The 16,397-nt window shown below is 48.9% G+C and overlaps 1 protein-coding gene across 7 annotated transcripts in view; it reads right to left on the reverse strand.

Moving 5' to 3' along the window:
• Window positions 1-16,397, reverse strand: part of Antp (homeotic protein antennapedia) — a 211,282-nt gene that overhangs the window by 17,961 nt on the left and 176,924 nt on the right. For all 7 annotated transcript variants that reach the window (XM_033469160.2, XM_033469158.2, XM_033469156.2 and 4 more), the window contains one exon: window positions 10,909-12,503. In XM_033469160.2, the coding sequence (XP_033325051.1) occupies window positions 10,909-11,713 (805 nt within the window). In that variant the 5' untranslated portion in view covers window positions 11,714-12,503. The remainder of the gene's footprint in view (window positions 1-10,908; window positions 12,504-16,397) is intronic.

Genomic DNA, 16,397 nt, shown 5'->3' on the forward strand with positions numbered 1-16,397 from the left:
TCGCGAGGAATCCGGTGAACCGGCCCGGAGAACGTCTGCGATGGATATTTCGAGGATTCAGGTGTTCCCGATGGGTCAGCGACGCTCCGCCGTCGCGGTTACCGACGAAGCGACGATTATTCCAACACCTGTCCGACCAGGAAGAAGACCGCGCGCGACACGAACCGCGCCGAGCCACCGGCTACGCTCCGGCATCCCTTTAATCCCGAACACGTGATCGAACTTCCTCCAGGTCCCCGTTCAAACCGCCATATATTTTCGGCCGGGCTATCCGTCTCCCGGTTTTTCTGCTTCCGTCCTAGGGCTGACTCGCGTCACGTTCGCTTTCGGTGAGCTTTCTCTCCGCGACAAACCGCCCGCTTTTTACCGGAACGGCCAGCGCCGGGGCTAAACTTCGTTCAGGAATTTCGGCGGTTGTTTATGCGGACCCAGCCGGAGTTGTCGCGTTCTCGGATCTTGGGGGACTTCCTGAATCTTCCCGCGAAAAAATTGCGGTCCCGACAGTGGATTAGGGTAATCCATTTGCCGTGGAATGCCCGGGAAAAAAATATGAGGCACCGGGGACGGCTGATTGCTTGTCGGGTGAACGATCCTTCGCGGTCGAGCATGCGCGAATTCTGGCAACGAACGAAAGCCTCTGAATCATCGTTCGACACTCTAACTCCATCGTCGTGCAACGGCGTCCTCTTTTCGAACAGAACGAACGAAGAAGATCGACGAGCCAACCGGTTGAGAAATATCAAGCGTAAGTCGACTTCGAAAGTACGTCAGCTCTCGCCGTTTGTTTATCGTCGATTCTTTTGTCATTGCCAGGCGAACATCAATTTCTCTTCATCCGCGACTCGTCGCAGACCTTGATAGCCCACTTAGGCGCTAATCAGAAGCCGTGGCATCGCCCGTGTCCCCAAAGATCGACATCTATAACCTGTCTCCGCTGTTACCAAATTGATCAGCGTCCAAAACGAACGTCCGAAGAAAACGCGCGACCGTCCAACTTCCTCGGGGCTTACTCGTCAACTTACTCGTTCCCGCCGGCACCTCGTGAACGCCATCATCAATGATCGGACGGAACGACGAGTCATCGCCGGCATGTAAATACACGGAAGAATGCGAGGAACCGAGTCGTTGAACCGATCGGAACCACGTCTTTGGTTCGGTCCGCCGCGGTCGAGCAGCTGGCCGCGATTATTCTCGTCGCCGTGTAGCCGTGTATAGGTGCACAACGACGGAGTGGATGTGTCCTAAGCGTGGAACAGCCACCTGGGCCGAAGTGTGGAGGACGACGGAAAAAGGAATTCAACAGAAGTCGCCGCCAAGAGACGCGGCGGAGGGCAAGAAGAACGTCAAGACGCTCATAGAGAGAGGGGACTTAGAAGCCCCCGAGGAGAGCAGAGTACCAGATAGAAGACCTTCCTCTCCCTTCTGCCCCGGCCTCGGCGTGTTTTTTTGCCTCTCGGCCAGACGAGCAGACAGCCGGACAAGGAGGCTGGCTCTGAAAGCAACGGAGGACCGCTAGAACGCCGAGATAATGAGCGGCGAGGATGGCTACGCGCGACGTATGCATTTGTACACCGGGATATCACTCGGCCTTATCCGATGTCCTACTTTGTCCGCGATCCTTCTTTTTCATTTACACCTGTTCCGCGGAGGTGCACGGTCCTTCGGGGTACCGCGAGCAATTAAACCGCGGACACTTAAATTATGGCCGAGCCGAGCGCCGGTCGCGATATCGCGACGTCTCGTGCCGATGCCGGGACAGCGACGGAATTGAAGAGCTGACGAATGTGGTTTCGCTTGGCGAAATAGTCGACGACGTAGAATTGCAAAAGGACCGATCGGCTGATTCATAGAAGGTGCAAACCTCGTCAAGCGATCGTACCTTCGACGCGACAACAGAACTCTCCAACGAAGCGGAGCATTTCACACAGCGGTGGTTTGTCCTGATCGCAGCGAAATTCTTCGCATATGTTAATTGTAAAGTATAGCATTCTTGGAGTTACATTTACCTCAACCTTGTCATTCGATACTCATGCTCAAAACGTTGTACTTAAAGCGTCTAGATCCCTGAGTTTCATCGAGTGGCTTTGACCGCGGATCTTTATGCAAAATAAAAATTTTCTACGTTAATCGCAGGAAACACAGGTGGAACAAAAATATATGTCGTCTATCGATAGTTAACAATAATGTTAAAATGTTTTAAATTCTTGTAATGTCCTTGTATAACCACTTCTGCCATAAATGCATGAACTTTCGCAGTCTAGTGATTACGTAACTGATTCTCTGTCATCCCAAAGTAAGCTATGTCTTTGCTCTGTTATTGTAAAAATAAAGGTTCACCCATATATTAAATTAAATTAAATTAAGTTAAATTAAATTAAATTAAATTAAGCTAAAGTTAAATGGAATGAAACGGAATGAAACGAAATGAAATGATATTAAACTCCATGATAGCAATTCTAATCGTCCTGGAAGAAAATTCCGCCGCGCCATGTGGCAAGCGAACATTTCGAAGCTGCGAGCAGGAGTTGGCAGAGGTTTGCACCTCGGTTCGAGATTCCCATCTCGAAATCCGTTTCGTTCTACTATGCTAGCCGCGCGCGAGATTGGTGTCCGTAACGATGGCGGCCTCGTGAGATATTCAAAAAGAGGATGGAGGCCCCAGAGGGCCAGGAAAGGAGGAGCGTCGAGGAAATGACGTGGGAGCGAACGAGAGCAACGGGAGACGGGCCGCGTGGGAGGGGAGAGGAGCGAAGGGCCGAGGAAGAGAGAGGAGAAAGAGAGGAAGTCGTGGCGTGGTAGGCGGAGGGCGTAGGGACGGATGACGATGATGGATGGGTCCACGGAAATCCTATGTCCGTTTGCTTTTTGGGCCGCCGCCATGAACTCCTCGGACAACCATGGACGATACGGGCGACCGGGATATGGGTCTCTCACCGGCTGGCCTAGCCTGCCGTGTATAAATTAAACCCCCGAAATTGGGGGAAACTCGGGTGAAAGCGAGAACACTCCCGGGACTGCGTTACGTGAACAGATTAGGCATTTCCGAAACCGTCCACAAAAAGCCACCGGATTGCCGGGGAAGGTCGCGACAAGATCATGGGAACAATCTTGGTACCGGTGCGACGCGCAGTGCTCGATTTTTTTTAAGAAGTCGGACTAACATGAAAAAGACAATTGTTCTGTTGGTGGGAAGATTGTTGCGCAGCTTGATACGACTTTATGCATTAATTTTTACTGATAACTGATCCAATTGAGATAATTCAAAATTATTTAAAGTTTGATAATCGCGTTTCTTTTTTATCAAAATGAGCACGTAGCTAATTGTTTGAAAACTGAAAATGCGGTTTCGAAGTACTGTAATAATGGATAATTAAATTCCTGATAAATGACGTGAATTCTCCTATTGTCTGAAAGCCATAAACAATGTTTTCGAATCCTATCCCTCCTCCAGTATTTTCAACACACCCCCGGTTCCTTGTAAAAAAAAAAAACAACCGCGGATTTTCATGCAAAGCAGAAATCGTGTGCAGGACTTGTAACGTACATTTATGTCATGCTTTAATCATTTTAATGAGCTTAATTTTAATAACGCAACAGCACTTCTGAATCAAGTGATTATATTGTTTCGCTTTCGCTCTGCTCATTTTTTCTCGTGAATGCATAAAATATCCGCGGTCTAATTAAAAATGCTTTATTAACCCTGTTGGCCATGAATTAAGATAAACAGAAACTGATGAAGACATGCTTAGAAAGTTATGCGAGGCGAGCAAATATCCTCGAGATAGCATCGTATATTTGCGGAATAAAACGGAGCGCAATTAAACGAAAGATCCCGAACAAGTGCGCCAATCACGGGGGGAAGAGGGGGGCGGGAGGTGAGCCCGGGTCCAACCCCCGAGACGAGGAACCCGGAAGGCGACCGGTAAAAAGGGAGTCCTCCCAGGCAAATAAACACGCCCACGTGGTGCGCGGGCCACGCGAAGTTCGTTCATCCAGCTTATGGTGTCCGGTCCATAAATCCGTTCGCCCAATTAATCGAGGTACAGTTAAAAGAGAGAACGGCGAAAGAGAACAGCAGAAAAGGGAAGAAAAGAAAAGTAAAGCGGCCGGGGCAAGGCACGGAGCGCGGGCGCAGCGGAGGGCGATGGAAGGGGGCCGCTTTTAATTCCTCATTAGGTGCACGGGTTATTGGCCATTTACGTAGATATTCGCGCGATTAATTCAGTGGTAATGCACTCTTTCGACGCGGCGCGCCGGCTCGCAGCGATGGTGCACACACGCGTTTCTCGTGTCGGTGCCGGGGATTACATAAGAAACGCGGCGGCGATGCGATGGCGGGCACCTACGTGCACGTGCACACGTGCATTCGTGCACACGCGATAACGGAAGCCTCACACCTATGCACCGGCTGCACCGGCGCATGCTTATTTACCGGGCAGAGGACCGGCATAGAGTGAGAGAAAGAGAGAGAGCGAGAGAGTGGCTGTATCATAAATCTTTTAGCGCAAGAGGATCGCAATTATCTTGCGCATTAAAAGCATCGCTTGTCCCGATGGGCTCTGCTCTTCCTACCGAGATTGCGGATCGAGCGATCCGAAGGCGATCCAGCTCGAATTTTCCCGAAGTCACGGCCGAAATTAATAATTCCGATCGCCTCGCAGAAATTGCGGCTTTCCGAGCTGTTGCATTCGGGGCGTCTGCGTGCCAGATACGGTAATGTCTCCCTTACTGACGCTCAGATTGTCCACTAAATTGGATAATTTGGGAAGAGGAGATACGATTATTCGAGCCTTGCGGCTCGTTCTTATAATTGTGGACAATTTATAACTGTAAAAATAAACCGCAAGGCTCGAATAATCGTATCTTCTCTTCCCATATTGTCAATTTTCGTGCGCAATCTGGGCGTCAATTAGAGAGACATTACTGTACCCTTTTGCACTCGAAGCCACTTTAACTCTAAAATAGTTCTTCCGATCTACGGTATTCCTTGCGGCGCATACAACAGTTACGCTTTTAACAGTATTCGAAATAGAAACAAGGAAAATGTACGAATCATTTTGGTGTGTGATGCGACAATTTTTCGTCGCGCATCGGAGTCACCGCTCGAGTGCAAAGGTTAATTTGCGTTAACTACACGATATACCGTTCGAGAAGCTGTTTTATCTATCGTTCGGTGTCTAGTTTAACCCATTGACACACAAATAAAACACGAGTGACCCGCGGATACCGAAGTGAAAGCAGTTACTTTGAAACGCTTTTCAGTGGTTATGAGATTATCGTCGATTTTATTAAAATTGGAAAGTGTTGTCGGCGAATGTTTATGCCACTGTCCGATAGACCGATATCTCTAGATCACGTAATGAACTTTCAAATATTTGTTTAACACAAGTATAAGATAAATCGTAAGTAAGCTAGTGAAGTAAGTGCTTGCATGAAACAGTATGTACTTGCATAGAAACAGCAGTATTCGAACGAACGTATTTTTTGCAGCTGATTGTTACGTAACAGTATTTGCGCGAGTGAAATTTGAAAGAGCAACGTACCAAACTGTGGGTAGAATTTTTGCATCCACTTTCACATGCTCTGTCTATTTTTTATTGTATTATTCGTGCCAGTGTTTCAAGAAGGAGTCACGCTTGAGCGGTGTTTCATAAGTACTTCAACCTTATTTAATTCGAACGAACCGGACAGGAATAGACGATGGAAAGCTCGATAAATATTCGATAAGCTCGTCCTACAATATCGCAGCAATTTTTTCCAAGGACATCAACCTCTCGTTTATGTTTCGTCGCAGTCGTTCGGCTCGCGAATCGGGTCCGCTTGCCTCGCGTCGATTTTTCCTCCAGGATCAGGTGGAATTCCTGGGCCGCGTCACGGTGTCGGCGCACCTGAATTACGAGCTCATCGTGGCTTACTTTCCGCGACGCGGTGGCGTTTCACGCGTCCCGACTCGCAAAAATATTGCATCTTCTCCCGTGATAATAAGCATCGCGCAACATACATAACATTCCCTCGCGCTCTCGAATATAACTTTGTAATTACCGATGCCCGAACGGCGCCCGAACGCCGTGCATAACTTTTCACGCTGGTGTTCTCTGTCGGACTAATTGGCTCGAAGACTAGCTGGCACATGTTTTTCCGTAGATCCCATTCGGCCGTTATCTTCTCCCCGGATCCGATGGAAAAGGGAATACGTTAAGCAAGCGATCCGGACGAGATACCGAACGACAGGCTACAATTAAATTGAAAATCCCGCGGCGGTGCATCCGCATATCGAGCCGCGGCTGCTGAATTATTTTCCACGGGGACATGATTCGCGTCCGGAAACATTAATCTCCGCCCCGCGGAACTCTGATTGCGTTTAATGGAAATAAGTGGATTTTGCATGCGCGGAGATTCGCGCGGACGAAGATGCCTGATCTCGATTTACAGCGAATTCTGAAAAGCAACGCGATCGCAGGGAATATTAGAATGTGCGTTATCAATGGACCGCGGATTTCGTGCACTTGTGAGAAAAAGAGGGCGAAATACAAAAGGGTGAACGTAGATAAATTTAACTATGCTGTTAGATTATTTTCGAGTAATTGAAAATGCGAACAATGGAAATGAATTTTCATTAAACTCCTGTTCGTTGCAATCGAGATAGAGAATTTTGATTTTGCATAGAAATTTGTATCTGAAATCTGCAATCTGCTCGTTCAGCGCGAGATAATAGAATTACGTCTAATGCCTGACAAAATGATTTCTTCCACGGCACGGGGAATCGACTACTCGATCCTAGAGTCGTCACGCAGGAATGATGCAAAGCGAGCAATAAGTCAGGAACTCGAACAGAAATGAACGCATCGATCGACAGGTGGCCATTCAGTGGCCCCAACCTTTCCGCAAATGGCGGACCCGGCGAAACAGCATTAGCTGGCTCGGCCTTAGAAACGGTGCACGTTCGCGAACGGGTTCTCGTGACGTTCGGCAGTAAACCGCGACCGATGCGCACTCGAAATGCCTTGCGCCGGTTGTGTTTCGCGGGCCGGCGAACTATGCCGGAATTTCCTAACCGGTGTAACGCGAATGTCCCGCAAAAGGTGCCAGGGAATCTCGGCGGTTTCGCCGGGCAAATGCCCCGGGAGCACCTGCATCTATAAAATTGAGCCATGCATTATTCATGGGGTGGTGGCCTGCTTATAGCGCGAGCGCGAGCGCGCTTAGCTCAGCTGGTGTTTTGCAACGTCGGGAAAGAAACGGGCGGCCACCGCCTGAAATGGATAGCCAGATAAATTGATATGAACCTCGTCGTGATTGGTAGCCGCGTAAGGGTAATGGGATCGAGTGCGAACTAATAAACACTACTGAAACTGCGGAACGTTGCCGGTACTGGACAACCGAGTCCAACATCGGCGATGTGTCGATGGCGGAAGGTATCGGAGACACGAATCGAATGGTTCTCATGGTGTTTACCGAGGTGCAGTAAATTATTTCTAATTGGCGATCAGATTGTACTCGAAAATGGGCGATTTGGGGAGAGGAGGTACGATTATTCGAGCTTTGCAGCTCGTTTTTATAATCGTTGACAATCGGCGACTATAAAAACGAGCCCCGAGGCCCGAATAATCGTGTCTCCTCTTCCCAAATTGTCCATTTTTGTGCACGATGTGAGCGTCAATTATTCACTGTAGCAAGATGTAAATTGCAGGAGGTGAGAGATCCTATGAACTGCCTTCGTTTGCAGTCACTGAATTTCTTTGAGCCCAGAGAATTACTAAGAGAACGATGGAGTTCTCAAATTTTTGTCTTTGATACAGAAGATCGTGAAACAAAGAAGAATCGGGATGTAAATTGCAGGGGATGAGAAAACTTATTTCTCTTCGCGTGGTCACCGAACTACCCTCCTCGGTTAAATTCTCCTAACATTTTTGAACATCCAAGAATTGCAGTTTTAAATTAATAAAATCAATTAGAAATCGGTGAAAACAAATAAATGGAATTACATTTCTAACTCTGTGAAGAACATAAAATATCCTAGCTTTGCTCGAAAGATAAAAGGCGCGTGATGTTCTAAATATTGAAAGTGGCGAATTAGCAGGGAAAACATTTTAATCAAGGACGACAGTGAATTACGTTGAACTCTAAAAATTACGCAAAGAACAATAGAGTTTTCAAATTCTCTTTGACACGCAAGTTCGCAGAGGGTGAGAAATCCTTTCAACGTTCCTCGCGCATGGTCACTGAATTTCTTCGAGCAGCGACGAGTTGCGAAAAGAACAATGGAGTCCTCAAATTTTTCTCTTTGATACGGAAGATTGGAGGACGGAGGAGAAGACAGGGGCATAGATCGCAGGGGTTGATAAATTCTCCGGGCGGAATTTTACGGCGAATGACATTGAAAACTCTGCGCGAACTTTAAGTACGAAAAGAGAAAACGCAAATTGATTTCCTGGGTTTACGTTTTCGACACGGAGGATTACATAGGTGGGAAGGATCGATAGGGTGTTCCGGGTGCCACGAGGGCACGCATTGTTCGACGACGGGCCGAGAAAAGACGTCATCGTGCCGACATCTGTGAGCGGATTCATGCACTCGATCCTCTTTCTTTGACTGGCAGCAAAGTGCTACGCACACGGGTCTTTTATCGGCGAATCGAGAGGCTCGTGCAGCTTCCGAGCCGAACCGAGAGATGGTCTTTGAAAGCCTTGTGCGATAAAAAAATATAAAAATAAATAGTATTTCGAAAAATATAAAATAAACCATCGTATCGCAGTCTGCTGTATCTCCCTACGCTCCGGACTCGAACGTCTACGATAGCGAAGAGAAATACGAGAAATATTTTAACTTACTTCGAGGGGAAGTTTCTTCGATCGGAGATAACAGATCCCGAGGCACTTAGAGCGATAGTAGAGACGAAAAGTAGAACTTCACGAGCCCGAAGTCACCGAACAACTGAAGGGTAATGCAAAAGAGCATCGAGCTTCGTCCTTGCGTTTCCCAGGGTTTCGAGACCGAGCAGGAAATAAGAGCATACGCAGCGGGGAGCTGGAACCTGTGCTCTTACCTAACCGGGCAACCTCGAGTCAAGGGGGCTGGCCATTATCACTTCGTTATTGCCGTCATAAATTTCCAACTCGTTACACCGGAATTACCCCTGCGATTCTTCGCAGCGGCGGTCAGAATTTCGGCGAACCTTTTCCGTCATCCCTTTGCGCTTCGGGAAGCAGGTGGTGCGTCGACAATTGCGTCCTGGACCGCGGCGATCGGAAGGATTTAGAGTCTACCTGAGCAGGATCTTCGACTGTTCCGTAAAATCAAAGCAATTTAGCCAACGAGACCGAAATTGAGCAGCTGCGGAGACGACAGCTACGCGAATGCACCTTTCACCCCTTCTCGGACTCCATAAACCCTAACGAAGCTCTAATTGTTACGTCAAGGTTACTTATCGCATAAAATCTTACGATTTTCTAAACTACCGAGGATCTTTTGGCTAAGCAAGGAACCGTCACGTGACCACGACGATGTCGCGAAAATGGAAATGCGAACGTACACGGTCAGGGAACACGGAGAATTCTGTCAACCGAATGCACGGATGGATTTTCGTGGAGGTTTTTCAATGGTCGTAGGAGGAAAACCGAGCGGCCCGAACGTCGAATGGAAACAAGCAGCCATCATGGGAATAAAAGTGGATGAGCGGAGGCTCTGCCAAGCCGTGGAGCCAACTGAGCCACGGCGAGGCAACTTTTATGGGGGGGCTAGCGCGGTGTACGTGTGGTGAAACTACCGGGCTAAAAGGTCAGCGCAATAAATAACTCCGGACGTCGGTATACCTAGAAACTGGAGACATTATGCCAATCTTGGCTCGCGGACCGTACAAATGTGGTCTAGTTTTACCTACTGTTGCATAAATCTGAAAGCGGCCGGCCGCTACCTGGCGTCCTCTCTAGAAAACCTTGCTTTCTACGAAACCTTCTGGTCACGCGGCGGAAGCCTTGAGCCTATTTTCGAGAACCGCGTCACGTGTACACCGGCCACGTATCCACGCTCGCGAATACCAAATTCCTACCCTCTCCCTCGCGCGAGCGAACTTTTTTTCCCGCGGCGAATTTACGTCCTCCTCGTGGAAAAGGCCGTCGAAGGCGACGCCGAACAAAAATCAGGCGAGTCGCCCGAATATTCGTGATCGGCTTCGCTCGAAAACTCCGGTCCCGTTCCGGACGCGACTTTCCCTCGCGCTTCATGCAAATGTCCTCCGCGCGAGTTGTCCACGGTTGTACACACGGAATATGAGATTTCACGTTGACACATCCGTATCAATGGATCGCGCGGATGTTCGAGCGAGGAACGAAGTCTCGCGTAGGAATATCTCTGCGAACGACTTCTCCGTGAGTCACTGTATCCCGATAAGCCGCCTCGAGTCGGTCGCGTTCAGCGAGCGATAGCAGACTTCGGGTCTCTCGTAGTACTCTAACGAATCTAATTAGTGGCCGTGGGAAGCTGAAACCGGTTCGGTCGCAGATTCATGTAAATGAAGCCATGTCTGTCGGAGTGACAATTTCTAGCTAACCTCAGACATTGGAGATTCCGTGGCGCTTTGGTTTCCGGGTGGTGCACGCCGAGATTGAACCTCCTTGGGACACGGGCTAGCATCGATTTGTCTTCTTGATGAAGCTAACTACAATGTTGGCAAAACGTCCGGACAGATGTCCCCCGTAAAACACGGTTCGACTGCCGAAGTAAAACGGCCGGCGTCGAACATCGTCGCGATTGTCTAGCTAACCTTGATCGTTGAAGGGTATGTCGCACGTTAAGCGACGAGCCACCTAGATACGTCTAGCGATTTTCCTGCGGTCCGAAGGGGACGACGATGTTTGGGGTTAAAATGTCAGATCTCGTCGATCCAGGTCGTCGTAGAGTTTAGCTTACCAAATTGACTTCTCATCCACGGGTAAAGCGGGCTGGGCAGGTTCGCGCTGGCCGCGCCCTGAGGAGCGCCCTGCTGCTGCTGACTAAGCGGCGACGTGACGACCCCTTGGTGTTGCTGCGCTTGCTGCTGTTGCTGAGGATGCATGCCGGCCTGGGTCTGTTGCGCGGCCGCCTGCGCCGGCTGTTGCTGCTGGTACATCATGTGCTGTTGCTGGGTCTGTAGGTGCTGGTGTTGGGGTTGCTGCTGCGGGTGCTGAGTCTGCTGCGGCTGCATGTGAGGATGCTGGGAGTGCATCTGATGGTGCATCTGCGGCTCGACGAGCGGCGGGCTGTCCGGTCCATCGAGCACGCTACCCTGGTGATCGACCGCGGCCGCCTGAAGCTTGCAGCTCGCGTAGACAATGGGAGTGGACGGATGTCCGTTCGGTGTCGGCGTGTGTCCCATGTGTCCCATGCCGGGACTCGGCGACGTCGACCTGTAGCCGCCCATGCCGTCGATGCTGCCGTGCTCCTGCTGGTGCTGGTAGTAGGTCGCGTTCCGCATGTCCATCCGATTGTACGGCGGAAACCTCGGGTAAGGCATGTCCTGCTGGCTGCCCGCGGCTCCATAATGGTGGCCGGGCACTGCTTGCCGGAGGAGGCTCGGGTCGCACGGGTCCCCGGCTTGCTGAGACTGCTGCTGAACCGACTGCGTCTGCTGGGGCACCTGGACGGCGGCACCGTAGTGCTGCTGATGCTGATGCGGGTGTTCCACCCCGCCATTTCGCAGGTCCGGGATGTATGAATTCGCGAAGTACGAACTCATGCTACTGTCCCACCTGTCCCACCTGCTAATGCCACCTCGGTCTTGTTGGGTGCTTTCCGTGGTTTGTTCTTGATCCAGTATCTCTAATTTTCACCGACGCTCTCGGACCACTGTCCCCCTTTTAACTTTGTACTCTCTTTCCCCCTTTGTTCTGCACACTTTTCCCGTCTTCTTCGTCTTCGTCTTCGTTTCCCGCTGATTCTATACACCTTGTTCCTCGGTTACGGACACACACGTTTCGAAATGTATTATTATTTTTACATGTACTATGTATATTTTTATATTCACTTCCAGGGCGACTCCGAACACGCTCTCTTTCTCGCGTTCTTTCTCTCTTTCTTTTGCTCACTCACTCTCACTCTCTCTCTCTCTCTCTCTCTCTTTCTTTCTTTCTTTCTTTCTTTCTCGCTCTCGCTCTCACCCTCTCGCTCTCTCGGACACGCGCACTATATTTTATCACACCACCATCACTGTGTAAACACTAGTGTATCATTGAATTCAATTTCCTTGTTGCTCGCTGTCGATTCCTCGACGTTATCACACTTACGGGCTCACCAAATCAGAAAGAAACAACCGGTTAACTGGAGCACTAAAGAACCGTACGTTATCAAGCCGCTGGCTTGAGGGGAGGGACGAGGTTTTAACTTGTACACGAGGGGGAGGGGGGGAGGGAAGAGATGGTAATCAGAGTTCTACGTCTTCTTCGGTGTGGTACCTTCGTTCAAAGCGCCAAGCCGCTCCAGACACGCTCCGTTCCTCTGTCCACCCTGCTAACGAAGTTGTGCCGCACCTGTAACAAGAACAACGGGAAACGTTAACAATCCGCGGACGACGCAACTGGGTTAACGATAAAATTATGTTAAAAATATCGTGATGAATCGATCGTTTGCTCCTCGACGTCGAATCGGACTGGTCGTTGATAACGATAAATAAATGAAGTAGCGGTGAAACCATCTACAAACTGTCGACTTCTAACAATTGCTGACAGAAGGAATAAGTTTGTACTTAACTTAGAATGCACGCCGAGCAATCTCTGCTCTGCAGAATTTATCAAACATTGATCCCGTTAACTTGTTCTGTCATACGATGCTCAGAAATTATTGTACAAAATATCCCACATTTTTCTGCCGTTTTCACCGCGCACTTTAGTTCGACCAACTGTGTTTTATCCATGATTTAGACAAGTACTGAATTGTTTGGAAGCTTGCAAGCTACCGGCAGGATTTTCTGTGCACGACGAGATATGGTAACGGATGCACGATGCACTTGATCGATGTTCAATTACGACGACTGTGTAGAAAATTTTGCAGGCGAAATTTTCGACGAATTTTGCACCGCGAGCACGGAGACCGGCAAAAGATCCGTTTGCTGATCATTGCCGGACGAACTGAGCGAGCCGAGCTTGGTCCGACTCTGACAACAGTGACAGAAGGCGAGGTACACACGTGCTCGTCACGGTGACGGCCATCGCCCAGACGCCGAACTTGCTTTAGGCCTTCTGTGTGGGCGGGCTAAACGATCGTTAAATTTGGAAAAATTCCCGTCCATTAGGCAGCATGGCTACTGAACGCCTCGTCGGCATCCTCCCCGACCTACTAATTTTTTTGTCGCCCCGTTCCGAACGGGGTTTCCTCCGGGTCTCGTTAGTACGTAACCAGAAACACGCGAGTCTTTTTGTCTTCTGGCTAAGACTCGAGTTCCGAGAACAAGCAGAACACTCCGACGGGTCGCGTCGGTTCCGAAAGGAAACAGCGGTTTTCAGAGATTTAATTATAGTTCGAGAAGTTCCGGCTATAAGAATCGTTCGAATCTCGCGGAACACACGGACATCACGTGACGGGCTAGGTCGGACGAGATCCGTCGGTCTCTTATCGACCGCATCGATCCTTCGGGAACGATCTTTCGATCGCAGCCGGGAACCTTCCATACCGACTGCGCGTCACCCGGCAACTTTGGTTTCAACGCAGCGACTTGAGGACTTCGTTCAGACAGCAGACAGTCTGTGTACCGGTTGTTCCGTGCCAGTCGCCGGAACGAAGGAAACTTTGAGAAGATACCGCACGGTAAATTGGCCGTGAAACCTCCCTCTACGAGCCAGCGATGGCTTCGAGACCCTACGAGGTGTACAGAGCCGATGAAACAAGTTCGAGCGTTCCCTGGCTCTTCGAAAACACTTGACGATCTCTAAAGCGATTTTATTTCCCTTCAAGTTGATTCATCCATTAAATGAACCCTTGACTCCTACCCTTATGAAATCTAGCAAGATTCGTGATGGATATTTCAAATAGAATCCACTGAATATGAGCATTGTTACAAAATATAGAAAATGTAATCAGCTTTGAATGAATTGTTACGGTAAGGGGTTGAAGATTCCGTGAACTATTTTAAGTAAAAATAATCAGACGGAAACAGTTCGCCATCAAATATTTTTCTAATTTAGATTTCTTTTAATATTTCTTGTTAAATACAATAGTCTCATTTTCTGAAAATGTAACACGACATTAACCCTCCTCTGGCCCAAAAACTAGCAACAGTATCAACATCCAAAAATTCGAGAATACAATTTGAACATTCTAGAACATCGTTTCCTTTATTTGCACTCGATATCTCACTTCCAAGTACATTCAATTAATTGTCAATTTCATTCTCCTCGTGACAATATCACTTTTATTCAAAAACAGATGTAAAACGTTTCGGCCCAGCGTAGCAACGGAGGGTTAATAAAAATTCTTATTCTTATTAAACCTCTATTTTTCTTTTTGTAGAAAATTACGATTTACAGTCCCTGCGACTGCAAATTAATCTCATCGACAAATCTTTGATTCTCGATGCTATTGGAGCAAACGGGAGGGCAATATTCGTCGTCTCGATTTAAAAATTGAAACAAACAATGATCGTCCGAGAGAAAGCGACGTGGAATGGAGGGTGGCGTCCGTCGGAATCGGCGCGGATAAAAGAAAAAGTGCGGCCTCGAAACGAGGGAATAGAATGCACGGGTGCGACGGTATTGTGGGCAGCACGGTGGTCGGCGTTGGCTACGGTGGATAGAGCGAGACGTTGTGTGGGAAGAGGGCGCGGGGGCGGATGTACACGGATCGAAAGGGGGGGGGAGGGAGGCTTCGGGTGGCAGGTTGAAGGGTTCGGGCGGAGGTGGGGCCCTTGGGAGTTTGCTGTACACGAGAATGGGTCGGACGCGGGACGATCGCGATTAACATTCCGGCCGCTAGCTCGCTGTTCGCGCGGCGCTTTCATTAATTCCAGCGTATTGATTCCCCGGATTGATGAATGGCCGCCGATAGCGATTCCATGCGCTCCGTAACTCCCTGCCCACCCCCGCCGCCGCCGCCGACGCCGCCGCCGCCGCGTGCGCGAGCCCCGGATCGCCGTATAAATTCTACCTCTCGCAGGATTTTAACTCAATTCCCGGTTTACGGACTCGCCTTTACCGTATTCTTTTCCCTCCCCCTTCCGCCCGAACCGAAACAGCCTTGTCCCCGCGAAACGTATGCTCCCTCTTATTTATTCAGCCCTCTCTCCTCCGCCGATGGAGATACAGGCTTATGGCTCGCTTCCATCGGGGAACCAAGCCGGAACCCTTCTTCCGTCCATACGGGCCCGTCTACCTTTCCTTTTCCTGCTTTTTCGTTCACCTGCTTCGCGCGGTTACGACATTTCGCGACGCGAAACGGCTACAGGACTACTCAAGCTCGGGGGGACGACGGTTTTATTGTTACGTTCGAAGGTCTCATTGCTCTTACTCTCACACTTGAAAAATAATTTTCAAGCCAATGGATTCAATTCAAAGAAATACGGAAGTTACGAGCAGGATTTTACGCATCCGTGACAGAATTAAGCAGTTGCAATTTAAAATGTTAGCGTGTCATTTTTAATTAATTTCTATTTAGTTTCTCCTCCTTGCGGTCGACGAAGAAAAATTGTATCTTACAAAATAATCCGCTGTCTAGTTACGAGACTGAACGCGATGCACGGTCTAGAAAAGTTGCAACGCGCATCGATTTTACATTCGCTCGGGGACCTTGGAAATGATTAAAATTTCGAGAGATTAATTTTTTACAATTAGTAGGCTCGAAAGTCTCATTCTTCGTGAACATTTTAAAACAAATTTTACTTACATATTCGCGCTGTTACGGAAGTTGACAATACAAGTTACAATACATGCACAATACGTATGTTACACGGCTCAGTGTAATCGTTAACGTCTGTGTTTCATTGTTCTCCTGGAATCATTTGTTCGCTCCTTTCTCCTCAATGGCATTTAATCGCAATTCCACGGCTGTCTTTCGCTAGAAAGAAAATGCCTGGGAAATGGTACGTTCAGAATTTTTCTGAGGAAAATGGAGTATAGGGTTTTCGATGATGCGACTGACTGTTGCGACCTTCTCTCTGGTGTATTCAAATTTTCCAAGGCTGCGACACAAGGTGGCACGGTCTTTGGTCGGTGGTGACACCGATCGGAAAAGACATAAACTAACTAGCCATTTAAAGGTCTAAGGAGTTGGTGTTATTGCCGACAGATGGCGATAGCGATAGCCGAAAGAAGTGGAAAAAACGGGGTGGAGCGTGTCTGACAGCTGGGTGGGTTCGGGGCCAAGGTGATTGAAAACAGGGTGGAGCGTCACGTGACGCCATAGCTGGATATGGAAGTGACGTCAGGCAGCTATGA

This window comes from Megalopta genalis, chromosome 5, assembly GCF_051020955.1.
Source record: "Megalopta genalis isolate 19385.01 chromosome 5, iyMegGena1_principal, whole genome shotgun sequence".
NCBI classification, from domain to species: Eukaryota; Metazoa; Arthropoda; class Insecta; order Hymenoptera; family Halictidae; genus Megalopta; species Megalopta genalis.